The sequence below is a fragment of the Sabethes cyaneus genome, chromosome 1, assembly GCF_943734655.1.
Source record: "Sabethes cyaneus chromosome 1, idSabCyanKW18_F2, whole genome shotgun sequence".
NCBI lineage: Eukaryota > Metazoa > Arthropoda > Insecta > Diptera > Culicidae > Sabethes > Sabethes cyaneus.
Genome location: NC_071353.1, coordinates 2,976,990 through 2,994,353, shown reverse-complemented (window position 1 = coordinate 2,994,353; position 17,364 = coordinate 2,976,990). Strand labels below are relative to the sequence as shown.

The following is a 17,364-nucleotide window of genomic DNA, read 5'->3' as shown; positions in this document are numbered from 1 at the left end:
AATCAGTAAAAAAAAATTGGAAGACCTGCCTTTACTAACAGAACTTAACTCCGACAGGATATAAATTGAAGTGGAATTCCAATTGTAGTCTGGTACAATTGGACAATGAATAAAAAACGAAATACAAATTGAGGCCGTAAAACTTTTCGAGAAATTCGTTGAATCCGAATACAGCGAGAATGAAGAGGATCAATCAATCAATTCGTAGAAAGATTTTTGATCGACTAATATAAATATCTTTTGAATTGGTTGAGAAACACGTTGAGAAATGACTGAGTTATTAGCGCTACTTTCCAGTAAAACGTAGTCCTAGAGGTTGGGCATGGAATGAACGACCTCCATCCTTCAGGGTTCAGCTTCAGACGCATGATGTAGTCAAATGATATGTACATGTACAGATGTTTGTTACAGTTTACCGATTTATAGAGTCACAGGTTCACTCACCTTTGTCTCAGATGACTCTGTACGCTGAATTGGTCGTTCCGGAATGTCGGTTCCTCGTCCCGCTAGCTTTCCGAGACGTATCGAGCTTCATTGGCCGGATTGTGAAGCACACACAACTCGACCCACTGGTGGCAGCGAATCGATGGGTTTACTGCGCCAATGTCCTGGTTCCGCAGTTGGCACTTTTCTATTGAGAAAACATTCAGCAGAACGCTGATGCCCGGCTCACGTTCGGCGCTGAAGATTTTACTAATCGTCCACCCGCCCACTGCCGTTTGTTGAGCACGAAACACATTCACTGCACGCCGCTTCGTTTACGTGTCGATATTTCCGCTTACCAATTTTACACTACAAATGCCTAATTTACACTATAAATGCCTAGTGCCGTATTGCACGAATCGCACCGATTGGTATTTGGCTTTAATTTGCTGCACTCGCGTTCGAATTCTTTTGCGAAAGCTGACCATGCCGGTCTCTGAACGTTGAGTTTTAATTTCACTGAATGTCACGACGGAACTGATTCGGACTGAGCCGTGGAACACGAAAATGAATGGGAAAACACGGCACTCGCTTTCACTACCGTGTTTCCGGCGAAATACACGCGTACACGCGGAAGCCTGCTGGCTTAATTTTCACGTTTCGGGTCGCCTCGTGTCCGTGTGCACAGCAGGTGACAGCTTGTGCTGCCGACCTTTTTTGGAGCGAACTTATCGGTCTGCACGTTCTGGCTTTTTTACCTCAACTTTGCGTTAATACACACTTTTTTCATTTGTTCTTAAATTACGTAACATGTCTTCCCAGTTCTAGTAGCAACAATATTGCTGATTGCAAGAAAAATTGTACCATCCAAAGTGCTCATAAAAGTGCTTTATTTTACTTTAAATCGTTTCGGTATGTTCGCCGCACTTTTTCGTTACATTCCAAGAAATAAGTGCGCCGAAGAGACCACAACGATTTAAGCTAAAATAGCAATTTGAAAGCGATTTCGCACTTATTGATTGAAAAAATTTTCTTGCAATTAGCAATATCTAAGCCGGATTACCATCGAAGGGTCCGGTTTAGATCGAACAGGAACAGTTAATGACGAAACGAGAAGATGATAATGTAGACATTCTGCGGCGTATGCTAAATCCTGAATGCAGACCTGCCTTGAAATTTGGCGATCGTAAGGAAAATGTAAAGAAAACTTGCAGTTTCATACTTATAAATAATTGTCACTATTTATCAATCAAAATACATATGATCTTTTTTCATGCAAATCATCTCAGAATTTTAACATCGATTGATGCAAGATTTTTTTTTATCCGTTAAAAACTAATGTTACTGACATTCAAAACCTGACCCCTTTTCACTTGCTACATTTTCTACATTTTGATTTCACGCTCATCTTTCCGTAAGACAAAAACCGATGGTTCCAACTTGCTGGTAGCAATAAATTCATTTTTCCCGGAACACAAGCATACATTTTCTGATGTACGTTAGAAAAAAAAATATCATTGTTAAATTTTTATCACTGGAAGGTTAGGAATTGATCAACACTAAAAAATATCGAAAAATTTACATGATGTAGAACACAATTTTCCCCAAATTCTTCGGAATTTTCCACCAAATTGAAATTATTTCCCTGGATCGCTAGGAAAGCACGTAGCTTATCATTAGCCAGAACTTGAAGGAAAATTTTTATTTGGCATTGGCATTTGGCAGCCAAAACTGAAAAGAAACAAACTTAGCGGAAGCCCAATGTTTCAAGACCACCGTATACCGGCATAATATAGCACCACACATTTCTTCCAACCGTTTGCATGATGGGAAGTTGCTGTCATAACTTCTGTTTTCTTGTAAAGATTTCCTATATTGCGTGGGAGCTTCCGAGCCATTGTTGTTTGTTGATTGAGAACGTAGTTTTTTTTTCTTTCATTTCCATTCTAGCCCTTCCATTCCATCTCGCAATCACTTCAGTTCATAATGCCCCTGTGAAGAACAAAAACGGTCTAGTTCTGCGTAGACCTCTGATCTGTGCTAAAGCCGGAAGTAGTGAAAATGAACTTGACGAGACTAGTTTTCTGCCTGCTGTTCCTATTGCTGCTTTCCAGTGGCCTGCAAGGTGCACCGTTCGGGCGTAAAATTCGTCGTCAAACCATTGTACGGTTTGATAATTTGTTAGTCCGTTGAAGTGAATAAGAAAACAGTATTTTGTCTTTCAGAAATTTGGCCGCATTTTGAGCAGGACTTTTACCAACGCTCTGTCTACGGTTTTCGGGTGACTAATCTCAGTATGTTGTTATGTTTTAATTAAAACGAATTTATTTGATAAATGTTTCAGTGATAATCGAATAATAAAAACCTAATGTTAAAATTCAAACATAAATCTGTTCTTGTTTTGGATATCCTCTCGGTAGTAAGTAATTACCAATCGATGCGAAGTCAAATGTACTATTCAGATGTTTGAAATGGATTCAACAGTGTTGTTGTATGGGCTATTCATGCAGTAGCAAAACTTGTTATTCACTTGCAGTGAAAATGCATTGTATTTTTTGTTATTCAATCAATTTACACACCAGGGAGTACCTAATCGCTCTCAATGCAGTCGATTTTGGTATTATTACCAATTTTGATATCATGTTTTACTAACCCTTCAGCGGACGCATCAACTTTTACTGTAACGTGAGTAGGTGTATCATTGGCTGTTACGGATGAAAGCAGTTGTCTGGTGCTGGAGCTGGAGGAATAACTATCTCCGGAACTACGTGTTGAAGTATGTGAGTTGCCACTGATTGGACTATCTGGAAGAGAGCCTTGCGATGCTTCCTTCAGTGCAGTGAGCGGCGTAGAAAGTTTCTTCGATCCGTCAACTTTCTCTTCATCTTTCAAAGGACTAAGAATTGTGGTGTGTGGATCCTCGGGAGTGTAATAGTCCGAGTCCTCAGCGGAAGCTAGAGTTACAATCGACTTTTGGTTTCGAGAATTAAGATTTTCCACTTCCTCCATTCGTAAGATTTTGGGCATTTTCTCGTACGTATCACAGTTCTGCTCGACACAATCGCTCTCCACTTTTTGCAACAATGGGGACAACTTTTCCGCCTCGCTATCGTCGTCCATCTCGGTCAAATTGGGCAGTTGAGTTTTTTCATTAACAAGCAGAACAGTCTCACGGTCCAGCGCGGGATTGTCTTTGACGGTTAACTGGCTAGCTTGGTTACGCAGACTTCCTTTCTCGCGTGGATTTTTATCCTTGCCAGCCGGAGCACGCTGCATTAGTGGTGAATGCTTGGTTAGCAGTTCCTTCGTAACACAGGAAACTGATCCGTCCTCTTTAGACAACAAAAGTGACATCCGGAATTCCACAGCATTTTGATTCAACTTTTCGCGCGATCCTGTAGTTTCTGTCTCCTTTGCTGTACCTTTATCGGGATCCGTTTTTCCCATTGTCTAATGTAACAGAATAAAACATAGCAATACAATGTGTTTCAGTATAATAGAAAAAAAACACCTTTACCTGATTTACTTGGGTGTTGTCAGTATTGCCATCTGTCGCGCTGTTTGCATTTTCGGTGTTGGTTTGCGGTTTAGTACTGATTGGCCCATTGAGGGCTTCAATTAAAGACACTGGGATATATCCAGATGGAATGTTATCCGTACTCTACAATAGTCACAATGAACAATGGCTTTTCCTATCAAAATCTATTGTTACTACTTACATCCTGAGGGCTTTGAGCTGCAACTACGTTCGATCCCGCAGTGCTTTTCTGAACGGCACGGATTTGCAGTAATGCACGGAAGGGAGCACGGCAAATCGGACAGTTGTTTGCCTGATATCTAAGTGAATCAGCGCATGAATTACACAAACACAAATGCCTACAAGGAAGAATCAGCGTGTCCCTAGTGTCACACATGCAGATCACACATTCGCTTCCATTGTCGTCAGTATCTTCATCGCCAATGGATTTGTTAACAAGCTTATTCTCGATCCCGTAAATTTCCTGCAGTAAGTAACAAAGGCCATCGACAAAAATCTTCTGTTTTAGGGCTCGCAAAGCGTAAGTTCCATCCGAATGGTGATCTACAACGCAGATAGTTGTGTGGCTCTGGCGGCAATCTTCGTTGCCTTCCTCCACAGCGCAGTGGATGACAACCGGGAATGTGTCCTTCTCTGAATTGTACGAAAGATCATCCTCGGAAAATAAAGCAGGATTGAATACGTGCGACGGGGCTGTAAAAAGCTGGTTCACTCCCCGCTTGAAGTGGAATGTTTCCGACGACAGTGAAGAATCACGCGGAATATAATTCACGCCAGCACTTCCAATATCTTCGATGCAGAAATAATAAATCGTAATGGCGCATCGTGCATCTGCATCAAATATGAACTCAATGTTATATGCACTAGTTTTGGTTCCATCGCCGTGAATTTTTGCAGCACAATCGGATGCCTTTACAAACCGTACCGATTCCTTGCGGATGTTGATTAGACTTTTTAACGTTTTAGTTGGCTCTGTAGCTTGCGGTGGTGGGTAAGGAAACTAAAATGAATCACAAAAACCAAGACTCACTTGACCCTTCCAAATGTGATACTTTTTTGCAAAACTTACAGGGGTCGGTTTGCAACCAAGGAAGTTCAAATCTGCATTCTCTCCGAACAGATAAGCTTCTGGTTGAGGAGTGTCAAACCGTTCGCCACCCATTATGAAGTGAGTACCAAAATAGTTACCTGCAAGTGTAAACATATGGACGAAACGAGATAATCTTGTGGGATTGAATAAACATATGTCATATTGCATTGTCGTACCTGATCGAGGAGGATACTTGTACTGATGGTTCGCACTCAACTCAGCCTCTTCCACGGCTGCATTCTGTCTGCTTGCTAGTGCACCCATATTTACTTCGTTGGCACTGCACTAAAATCTTTGCACCCTCAAACGAGCGATTTCCAATGAACTTTTCTTCCAATTCGGAACGTAAATATTCGTCTACGGTTCCAGCAATCCCGAGACTTATGTATCTACCTTTTTCTACTGCACTCTAGGGCCGTACGGAAAATTTTCACTCCGACATTATGAACAGGAAAAAGTTTCCCATTTGACACATTTAAGAGAAAGAAAATATCACACAACACCGTTCACCCATCGACCTATCTTCCCTACTTCGCTTTGAGCTTTGACAAATACTGCTTGCTGTCAGCCAGTGATGCCAAATTTCCAATTTCCTGATAAAAAGAAAAAACATGAAGAACATCATTTACAAATATTGTGATTAGATATTATAAAAAAATAAAACAAATAAACCTCATAATCCCTTCTAGAGCTACTTAGCTTTCCCCTAATAGGGCTTTTGCTACACACACATGCAAGACATGTGTTGGGCACACATTGCATATTTTCCTATTCGATGCAGCAAAAACGTGCTGGATAAAATTATCATTTTTTCTAAAGTTATTCATCATTTTAAAGCAACTAACAGTCCAAGTAACCGACAAATGTTCCCTGAAATATATGCTGACTTTTGGTAACTAGAGTTTCGGTGCATTCGCGTTAAATCGGTGTCCCAAATATACTGTTTTTTGAAGCAGTATACGGCATGGGCCAAGTTGAAAGTAACGGAATATAAAATTTGTTTTAGCATAAATTGGGTTAGCATAATAATTCATAGCCGAAAGCAACTGCTGGTTATTGATATTTGTTTAGTTTTGTCCCGCTAACATAGGTCATAGTTACATTTTTGATCATTACTACCGCGTCTTAGCTTATTTGTTGAAAATATATTTTTTATTTAGAAAAGTGATATATTACCTTGCCATATGTATGAAGCAATTTGTAATTTCTGTTTTAAATGAAGAAAATAAATCATTTAAAAAATTTTGCTCTTCCCAACCCGTGTGTTTTATATGGAGCTGTCACTTTTGCCTGCCCAACAGATCTCCAATACATATGCACTCTGCAAACACCCTATGCGGGCAACAAAGGCCGTCAAACAAAAAATTACATTCCTTTGTCACCGAAGACCGGAATAAAATTTTGTGTTTCGCTGGCTGAACTGTCAACATATTTTTAAACTACGTGTACTTGAATTTTTCAACAGGATGTACTTTATGCTCTCTTGTTGTTTGGGAGAATTCAGAAAATCCGCGTAATTCCAGCAAAAAGAACTAATATCAAGCATATCCGTAAATCAGCGATATTACAACAGATCTAGCATCTCTGCCACAAGCTCGCACAGTTCGCACAGCTCGCACACCACCATTCGCGACTACGAAGATAGGCTGCCATCTCCAAAAGTTTGGTCTATGAATGATGCAAGGATAGGAATTTATTAAAGAGTGCATGAAATAAAAAAGGTTTTTGTCAATTCTTCATTCACACTCACCTACGGCCATTTCAACGAGTGCAAAAGCAATCGTTTAGCTTCGTAGTCGTGTATTTTAGCAGCACTTCAATGCGAAAGGTAAGCTTTCCAAGTCCAGTGTCAATGTGGCGGTGGCGGTAATTCACAAAAGTTTGCAGTCGATTTTCGATAGCAGGGCATTTTTCAAAATTGTCGTACAAAATGGGCCGACAAGTTTCAGAATTCTATGAAATTTTGTGAACAGGTTCATTAGATGGACCTATGAACAAACATGACTTTTTTTAAATTTTGAGGTCACCTATTTTCTCAGAAAACTTTAAGGGAAATATTGCAATTTTATCCGACAGCGTTGTTTTTTTTTCTAAACTTCATATTGTGGTGCGCATTCCCTACCAGAACTATTCGTAATCTATCAGTCAAGAAAAAAATATTTGGAAATATTTTGTAATAAGTAGAATTTCGACTTCGATTTCGAATTTTTGAGTTTTTGGAGTGTCTTAGCAGAATAGTTAACCTGAAATTAAATAAAAAGAAAACTATTCCAATTCAATTCTACCATCTATATTAAATTCGCGACAGAAACGTATTTCACCTACATACGACTTGCAGGTTTCATCAGTGTCTGTTTTCACGAATGAATATAGATAGCAGAATATTTAATTGGAATAGTTTTCTTTTTATTTGATTTTAGATAGAATTTTGTTTTTCCGAACTTTTTCTTTAGACCAGCCACGAACTCAGAGCGGGGGGGGGGAGGTCACGAACACCAGCTGACACCCACCGGGTGCGGGGTCTGCCTCGGAGTTTACGGCTTCTTCCTGGTTCTCTGCTGAAAATTTGGCCAAGGTTAGTTAAGAAAGGTTTTCTGATGTTCAAATTTGTTCCCCCCCCCCCCCTCCCCAGCTGGGTTACTCTTGACGACCACCGATTTTTCAAAGCGGAAACTGTTGAATGTTTAAACGACGTCGATGGTTGCTAACCAATCGTCCCGCGCACTTCTGTTCTACAAACTGTGAAAACTAGATCACCTATTTTAACTCACCTTGGTTTTGGCTACTCTTTCGTCGGGCATTTTGGCCACATGTTCAGCCCACCGCAGCCTACCACATTGCACTACCTTCACTATATCAGCATATTTGTATACTTGGTATACCTCGTGATTCATGCGTCTGCGCCACACTCCATTGTCCATTTTGCCACCAAGTACCTACACATCGCAGAATTTTACTCTCAAAAACCCTAAGCACTTGCCGATCAGCTCCCTTTAGCGTCCATGATTCGTGTCCGTAAAGGGTCACCGGAAGGATTAGAGTTCTGTAGAGCGCCAGTTTTGTGCGAATTTGCAAATTACGGGACCTCATCTGGCTACGTAATCCGTAGAAAGTCCGATTCGCGGCTGCAACTCGTCGTTTCACTTCGTGGCTTATATCGTTGTCACATGTCACGAGTGTACCAAGGTATATAAATTCCTCCACTACTTCATATCGTTCCCCATCTACTCCACCTCGGCACCAACACCACTTGGGCCACCACTCCCACGTTCACTACCAGCAACCATGTACTTCGTTTTGGCGGTGTTAATGGTAAGTCCCAATCTCGCCGCTTCCCTTTTAAGAGGCCTGAAGCCCTCTTCCACTGCTCTACGGTTGATTCCGATGATATCGACGTCATCCGCAAAACCAAGAAGCATGTGAGGTTTCGTGATGATAGTTCCATTCCTTTTCACGTTTGCCCTTCGTAATGCACCTTCCAAGGCAATGTTGAATAGTAGGTTAGAGAGTGCATCCCCTTGCTTCAGTCCATCCAACGTCACGAAAGCAGCTGAGGTCTCACCCGCTATTCTAACGCATAATTTGGATCCGTCCAGCGTCACACGAATCAGCGTAACTAGTTTCGTCGGAAAACCATGTTCTAGCATTATCTGCCATAGCTCATTTCGTTTAACTGAATCGTACGCCGCTTTAAAGTCCACAAACCTTGTAGGCAGAATTGGGTCCTAAAGCCCTATGTCGTTTTTAGCTTGAATCGATGAGGTTAGGGTTAGGAACACATATTTTGATATTCAATTTTATATTTTTAGGCTATTGCCATTAAAAACCTTTTTTTTTAATTTTGTGAAATTTTGAACAAAAAATAAACATTTGGGCAACCTTATATAGACAAACTATAGTTGTGCATGGTTGTGTCAAGCGGTGTCTAGACAACACGAATTATAAAAAGAAACCATAGTATGTCTTGAAATGTCACGGAAAACTTTTTGTTTAACTTCACGCTCATGTGATAGTGTGTCAAAAAGTCAAAAGTTGCAAAGTCAGGAAATGGCTTGGCAATCGCGACCTAAAACATTTTCTGAGTTTACAGCTCATTTTCCGGTTCTGGTCATCTCAGTTTAATTAAGGCCTTTGTCAAAATCAGCAATAAGCGTAGTGACTGCACTTGGTCACAGCGTGGATGCCTTCAGTTTTCGGATGCAACACCCGCCATCGAGATGCGACCGTGTTTGGTTAGAAACGCACAGAAATTTTTGGTCTGCCGTTCGCCCTACTGCTGATTCACATCGGAGTAGCAGAACATACCAATCTGATTGATAATACGGTGCCAGTTTCGGTTGGCGTTTTTTTCATACTGTTCTGCGGGGTCGATTGTACCGAGATTATACTGTTGGCCATCAGTTTGACATCGTTTAGTCATTCTTAGCGCAAACTAGATTTGGACAAAGTCTAGCACCGTGAATCGATGGATTGGAATACATTGCCCGAATGAAAACTTTTATCCGATAACTAGTACAAATTTGATGTTCCACTTCCTCACGACCAGCAAAACGCAGACAAGCACAAGAGACAACTGCGAAGCTGTAACTGTCAAAACGATCAGCTGCTCTAATGTCAAACTAGAGTTGCCAGTGAGAAAAAGTTATCATTGTTGCCAGAAACGTGTTATTTTCGTTATGTCAAGGAAGATCTCTAATGTCAAGGGAGAATAAATTACAATATTTTTGTTTTTCAATTTTTTAGTGCTCTGCATCTTTTTAAAAAAGAAAAAACTATACTCTGGTAGTCATAATGGGAAGCTTTATCGTTCCTTCTAAAAAAATCATCTTTTTATCAAAAATTTTAGGACCCAATTGAGCAATGTAGTTCCTCGATAGTTTTTACACTCCAGTCGATGTCCCTTTTTGAAAATTGCGCAAATGAGGTCATCCAACCACTCCGGCATTTGTTCTTCCTCCCAGATCCCGACAATGATCCGGTGGATTGCTTCGTACAGCCGCTCGCTCCTCGCTTTTAGAAATTCAGCCGGGATACCGTCCTTCCCAGCAGCTTTATCGTTTTTCAGCTCACTGATTGCCTTTTTAACCTCCTCCTGTGTTGGTGGCTCTACAGCTTGACCATCGCTTACAATTCTTATCCTGTCCCTGCTGATCTCCGCATTTACCTCTCCATTCAACAGTGTCTGGAAGTGCTCCTTCCACCTGGCTGCTATCTCCGTTTTGTCGGTAAGCAGGTTGCCAGCACTATCATTGCACATCACAGGCATGGCAAAATTCCTGCATCTCACCGTTTTATAGAAACTGCGTGTGTCGTTGCTGGCGTATCGCTCCTCTGCGCCGGCGAGCACGTGCTCCTCGTAGTCACGTTTCTTTAGACGATGGATTCTTTTTTCCACAGCTCTAGTCGCTCTGTATCTCTCTCTGTGTTTTGACGCGTTGCCGCAGTGAGCTTGCGACTCCTGGCCTGGTTCTTGTAATCTGTCACTCTCTGGCATTCGGCATCAAACCAGCTGTTACGCTGTCTTCCACGCGTCGTACCTACCACCTCTCTCACAGCTGTTTCGATGGCACCGTGGATGTTCCTCCACAGTCCATTTATATCTTCTCCTTCTACCTGCTGTTCTGCTATTCGTTGGTCAAGCTTCCTGGCGTACTTCACTGCTACGCCGTCTGCCGTTAGCTGCTGGACGTTGAAACGCAGCATCCTCTCAGTGTGAGCTTTCGCCGTGTTCGACAGCCTTGCGCGAATATTACTCACTACTAGATAGTTGTCAGAGTCGGTATTTGGTCGGCCAAAAAAACCGTACATCGATAACACCCGAAAAGTGTCGACCGTCAATCCAGACATGATCGATCTGAGAGCTAGAGTCTCCATTTGGATTCCTCCAGGTGTGTTTCCGAATATTCAAACGTGGAAAGTAGGTGCTACAGATGACCATGGAGAGTTCGGATATTCCAGGTACCAAGCTTCCAATCGTTATCCCTTAATCGTTTCCTTTTCCCTTGCCATGTCCTATACCGATTGTTCCGTCCTGAATTTCTTTCTTCGTTGTTCGTGGTAATTGAGTTTTCGGTATACTACCTCACCGGGGTCGCGGTACCTACATCCCGCTGGGTCTGCCATCTTAGGTATAGCTTGCGGGATACAGCATTTCATATTCAGCCGCCCGTTTCGAGACAGACGCTATGTGAGCCGCCCCTCACCTAGAAAACAGGCGCTCTAGTTAGCACCTCCTAGCTTAGCTGCTTCAGTAAGTATATGAAGCATTTCCGGGTAAGGCCATCGACCGTCATCATTTGATTTAGATCTGCGTGGAGGCGCTAGGTGGGAGCTTTAGAGAGCCAGAGCTATGTTTGATGCTCCTTCCAGGTAACTCTCTCCATTTCATACACTTTCGTGTAAAACTACAATACATTAAATGTAGAGGTATTGTGGTTCTAATGGTTTTAGCGATCGACACAGTCGAGTTACAAAACGCCGCTTCTGTAAAAAAACGCGATTTTCTAACTTTATGTATCTTTTTCTCGGAAACAAAATAAGCTATTGAAACAAACTTGTTTTTGTTTTGTTGGTAGATATTTGGAAAAGATATAAGGGTCATTCCACGGGAAATTTACAGTCAAAATTTTTTTTCTCTTCGGAATATTTTTTTTACGTTCTTTGTTCGAAAAAAATCGACACGTATTTTTGTATTTCGATGTTACTGTTGGAATTCGCAAGATATGATTTTTTAAAGTATTGTAATTCGAAAAAATTATTATGTTTTAAATGCTGATTGTAAACATAGTTTGCAATATCAAAAAATGACTTTCTACCAGATGTGTTCACTATTCCACAAGCTTTCAAAATTGGTGTACCATACCTCCTCTCGATTGTTTTTCAATAGTTAAATAGTGCATTTTTATAAATAATTGCAATTTTTTCAAAGTTGGAACTTTTTTTTCTCGATTTTTTTTATTTTAAAATATTTGTTGATCTTTCTCGAAGAAGCATGCAAAATTTGGAAATGGAGAAATGAAAACTCTAGAAGCTATGAATTTTTATATCGAAGCGCGCACGTTAATGCAAACGTATACTGGTTAACTATGTTCATAGAAATTTCATAACGTGAAAAGCTCTTTCTTATGGTATGAACCATTCTTTGATTAATCCTCCTAAAAGTAAGATAGAAAATTTATTTTTCAAGCAGTAAGAGATAGAGCAAAACAATGTTCTACAAAATTTTTGAGAAGATTATTATAAAGAACTTTGCCAAAGAAAGTGACCTTCTAGCTATTATAGTTGTGGAGATAAGAAACAACTTTTGTGAAATCTCCACGATAATCAACACAGCTCTTTTCACAGTGTCTTAACACATTTGACATGTTTCAAAATGATTTTCAAACTAAGCTTTTGATAAATCAAAAGCGTGACAAGATCGGGTAAAAAACGTGACAAAATCGGGGGTGACAAAATCGGGTCAAAAACGTGACAAAATCGGGGGTGACAAAATCGGGGAGTGACAAAATCGGGGAGTGACAAAATCGGGTTACCACTGTAATAATAGGTATAATAGGTCTCTAACCATATCACCGACAATTTTCCTATACTCAGCCAACATTTTTACTGTATAATTGCTTATTCAGCGCGTGGTTCCTGAACATTGGCTATATAACGGTTGAATAATCAACTGTTCAAATAGAATGTTTGTTGGGACACGATAAATCGTAAATGAAGTTTTTTTTAACTAGAAGATGTGTTTCAAAAACGCAGCACTCTAATAGATGAGATACAATTACTTTTTAATTTACCTTTATCCCCGTACCATCGAAATGCCTACGACGGTACTCAAGTTCTAACTTGTCCTCAATGAGGATCCACGAACAACAAACTGTGGTGTAAATAATTGCACAGATCTAGTTCACCCTTTCGTCAGAAATGGCAGTCGTGACGGCAGCTCAACTGAAACCAAATAGCTTTGATAACCTACACAACACTCACTCATCCGCGTCGAACCACGTGTTTTGTCACTATAGTATCCCGGGGCCTACACCGAAAAGCAATTAAAACTTTCCTTTATCGCTTGAATCCTCCAGACAGCGAGAGACACGTTCGCAGATACACACAAATGTGCTCTAGAACATCAGCACCGTATCAATCATAAAGTAGCAGAGCTCCCCGTCACAATCGAAGCCCAAAGCGGCCGCCACGCTTTCTTCGAATCGAAGAAGCATTTGTTGTGGTCCCACTCCCACACCCGCACCCGCCCAATTGATAACCACCCCGCGAGAGGTTCCCGCGCTCAGCTTTCCATACGAAAGCAGCATGTACCAAGCTCTCTCCCAGATATTTTCACACACAAACGCACTTTCCAACGCACGATCCAACACATATCGTGGGAGGACAACAACATTGAACTTGTTCTGCTCCCGCACGGAATTTCTTGGTGTTGGTTGGACGGACTGTCAACGCGATTTGCGTCCTTTCAGCTGTAGATGTGTGCGTTTGTGTCGGTCGAACGATTCTCATTCTCGTTTTTTGGTGGGTGAAAGTGGGTGGTAGAAACCGAAGAACGGTGGAAATATTTCAAACCGGGGAAACCGCGTCCTGCGCTACTCACGGCACGGCAGGCAGACAGCGTTGGCTGGCATTAAATATTCAACTGGTTACCGATATAGCAGCCCAATTGTTGCTCCAACGCTCTCCCGCACGTTTGTCTTATTGTTGTCCACGAGTCCTGTGCCTTTGCTGTGTGTGGGCCAGAGAGAGAGAGAAAGCTAAAGCCAATGGTATATTCGGGTTCCGGACGGAGCGGCAGCATAGTAAAAACTTCGTGCCAAGATCTGATCTTGTTCAGTGCCTGGATATCCTCCGAGTCGTTTGAAGGCGTTTTTCTTTGCGTAGCAAACGCCATGTGTTAACTGTTCTGTTGAAGTTATCAAAAACTTTGTGCAAGATAATTACATTTTTTTCTTTGATGTATCCAGTTTGGTTCGTGCGCGTTTTTATTCTGTGAATCGGTTATTTGCTTGCATCGAAAAAAAAGTATCCAGTGAATCGAGGGCAGTTCTTTTTTCTACATAGTAAACCAGGTTCGTGCAATTTAGGGAATTTTCAATGCACAAAGGCGAACAAAGAAACCCTACGTTCCAGTGTGATACGATTTTTTCCTAGAAAAACGTACTTTTATTTCATGGAAGATTAAAATGTTACCAGAAGCTAGCGGAGGTAAAATGTGAAGCTCTAAAAAATTGCGAGGAAGAAACCGTGTTAGAAATCCAATGCTTGTGAATTCTTTGCACATATCTTAGTACGCATAAGCAACAAGTATCAATACCTAGTAGAAAAAAAATAAAATAATTGTTTTAGCGTGGTTTGCCCGAATAAAAGTGTTGAATACAGAGAAGCGTGGTTTCAGACAGTATTAATTTCGTGGAAATTGCGCAAAAAAGCAATTGCCAGAGATCGAAATGATTCAGATCGCGTGTTCAGAAGTTATATTGCTTTTACCCCAATAAGGATATGGCTGACGAAGAAATCGAAATTCTGTGCGTGAGAGTGTGAAGGAAAAGGTATTACCCATCAGCAGAAATTGTACAACATATACGTGCAGCTAACAGTCTCTCCGCGGGGAGATCCAAATACCGGGGAGCGGCATAGGCCACCTACCAATAATTGAGCTGTTCGGTCGTGAGGTGTGAGGTTTAGTTCAAAACACCTTTCGAAAATAGAAGGCAAAGAAACGACTGCGATTTGACCGTCACCAACAAAACCGCTCGTAATTGCTTTGCGGTGCTGAAAATCTGGAACGTGCCTGCGGATTCCGACCGACGGCAGGAGTGAAGGTGAAGTATATTTATCGATTAAAATATCATTAATCGGTAGATGAGCCTCCTGCAAACAGTTGTAAAAAGTTTTACTAGCCTACCGAAGAAGAGCAGACGAGAGAATTTACACACATTTATACTATGGCTATCGCCAGTCTCAGACAGAGTCCATACATATTGTGGCTAATATTGCTACAGCGTTGATGCTGTGTACGTTTTATGAAACCTTCGGAACAGCCTTAAAATAGCCAAAGGTTAAAGTTGTTAAAGTAAGAAATTGGATTGGGTCCTTTCCTGCAAAGCAAGCCGACGCCTGACACCATCGTATGAGTGTAACGCAGTTCTAATCAGGGGTCTTGTTCCAGGGAGGCAGACTTAATTTTACGATAGAAATCCAATAACGTACTATTTTGGGCTAGACGTGCAGCAACTCTCATCGGAAACTCGTTACGTCTGATGATGAGCTGTGTGAGTATGAGTAGCACCTACTGGCAGATTGATATTTTATTTCATTGGCTAAGAGGTGTGCCAAAATTGTCGATATCAGACAGTATCAATACAAGATTAATTGCGAACGTTTTCTCAAAAATATTACGTAATCCTAATAGAGAGATAAAACTGAGTTGTAATATACGTTACAGATTAAATAGAATTGAGCAACAATTACTAGAGAAAATAAACGAAAATGCGGGTTTTTATAAGTGAGGAACGTACTAACTGAAGCCAAACTTGCATTAAACTCACACCACACTTACTAACTGCATCAAAGTTGTAGATAATTGTTCAACATTGAAAAAATATACACTAAAAAAGTTAACTACCCAATTAACAAATAAACATTATTTTGAAATAAAAATACTTTGTGATATTTTTTACGTGACGCGTTTCAGCCTGCTGATTTTTTTCGGCCATCTTCGGACGCAAAAACATGCACATCTAGTTGCTTTCAGCGTTCACTGTCTATTTCAACCGGGCGTCCGAGGATGGCCAAAAAAATCAGTAGGCTGATGCGCATCCCATAGAAAAACAAACAAACACAGTACTTTTATCTCACCGAATAGAATAAAAAAAAATCTCAAATCATAATATGACGGTGATTTAATATCCAAACCAGACGTTATTTTTAAGATCCTGCTAATTCTTGAAAACCAAAAATTTCATAAAAATGGTAATTCAAACATTGTTAATTATCCGTTCCGATAAACTTATTATACCTTCACCTTAATATTGTTTATCTCAATACAACCGAATGCTCCTGGGCTGAACGCAAACTTTTGATTCAAAAGAAGCATATTTCTATAATAATTTCAATGGTGTAGTGTTTAACTACGGTATACGTTTGTTTCTAGCAATTATAGCCAAATGAAAGGCATTTTACCCTGCTGCTTTTTTCTTTGTACAGAGATGTAAAGGTCAATATCTCCAGAATCAGCCGGGATATAATCGATCTTTTTTCTTCAAACGACAGCTATTTTTATTTGGAACCGGACAGTATGGTATTTGATTGCGGCAATGAAGGACACTTCACGCTAAGCTTCTCAGTGCCGAAAAAATTACTTTAAATGTTTTCAATTCGCCCAAAACTACACGAAACACTAAATGAGCGTTTGTTCAAACGTTCAAACCTTTGGAATCATTATGAAATTATCTATTAAAAAATTTAAAGGTATCGATTTATGCCAATAATTTATTTCTTACACGGGGGATGCGTCCCGTGTAAAAAAATATGCAAAAATAAACCGTGTTATTTCGAGAAACCGTGTAAAAAAAACCATGTTATTTCGAGAAACCGTGCAAAAAAGTCGTGCAGAAAATATCCGCGTAAAAAAATCCGTATTAAAAAAGAATTAGGTGTACTTGTTTGATTGGGATAAAGTTAGGATAAAATACTATTAATTTGATTGAAATAGCAGAAAACAACTATGTAACAAACCGAGGGGTAAGACACTTCATAATATTATCATATATTAATATATTAGGCCCTATTAAAGCCTTATAAATGTATATCTTTATAGGGCTTTAGGTCATATTAGGGTGGGAACGGTATAAATATACCTGGGTCATTCCATGTCAAGTGACCGAGAAAAAGTACAAACTTGTAATCGACCTCCTCGGCTTATTACCAAATTGTTTATTTTGGGCCAAAAAACGAAAATTCCAAGTTTGGTGCCGATTGAACATCCCCTCGCTTTATGGGAGCCCCCCCCCCCCTTTTATAAGAAACTCTCTTATTCGGGGCCCCTTTGCACTTGTACATCTGTTATTGTAACAAAAATTTTCATAATGCAAAAAACAAAACCCTTTTTTCATTTTAATGTGCCTACTCTCTTTGTCAGTTTCCCTCATGTTGTCCCCGAACCACTTGTAAATCTGACTTTTTCTCGTTAATCTCTATAAATCGACAAAAAACCGTTTTTGAACCTTCTCCTTGTTAATGGCCACCCTATCCCGGCTTTCAAAAATCCAGCAGCTTGTATAACTGCTATCGTTCCAATTGCAAGAGAAAC

The 17,364-nt window shown here is 40.4% G+C and overlaps 1 protein-coding gene across 1 annotated transcript; it reads right to left on the bottom strand.

The window, feature by feature from the left end:
* Window positions 1–2,741: 2,741 nt before the first annotated feature.
* LOC128738904 (probable E3 ubiquitin-protein ligase MGRN1) lies at window positions 2,742–5,574 on the bottom strand. The gene is made up of 5 exons (XM_053834378.1): window positions 5,228–5,574; window positions 5,031–5,149; window positions 4,143–4,961; window positions 3,941–4,084; window positions 2,742–3,873 (listed from the first exon to the last, which is right to left on the bottom strand). Exons 1-5 carry the CDS (start codon window positions 5,313–5,315, stop codon window positions 3,013–3,015), a joined length of 2,031 nt encoding a protein of 676 aa, XP_053690353.1. The 5' UTR covers window positions 5,316–5,574; the 3' UTR covers window positions 2,742–3,012.
* Between the last annotated feature and the right edge of the window lie 11,790 nt (window positions 5,575–17,364).

Bases quoted from the DNA above. Each gene is read 5' to 3' on its own strand.
- LOC128738904 (XM_053834378.1), bottom strand. From the start codon at position 5,315: ATGGGTGCACTAGCAAGCAGACAGAATGCAGCCGTGGAAGAGGCTGAG. The intron at 5,150-5,227 runs GTACGACAATGC...TTACACTTGCAG, and splicing joins CAAGTATCCTCCTCGATCAG to GTAACTATTTTGGTACTCAC. The intron at 4,962-5,030 runs GTAAGTTTTGCA...GATTCATTTTAG, and splicing joins TTGGTTGCAAACCGACCCCT to TTTCCTTACCCACCACCGCA.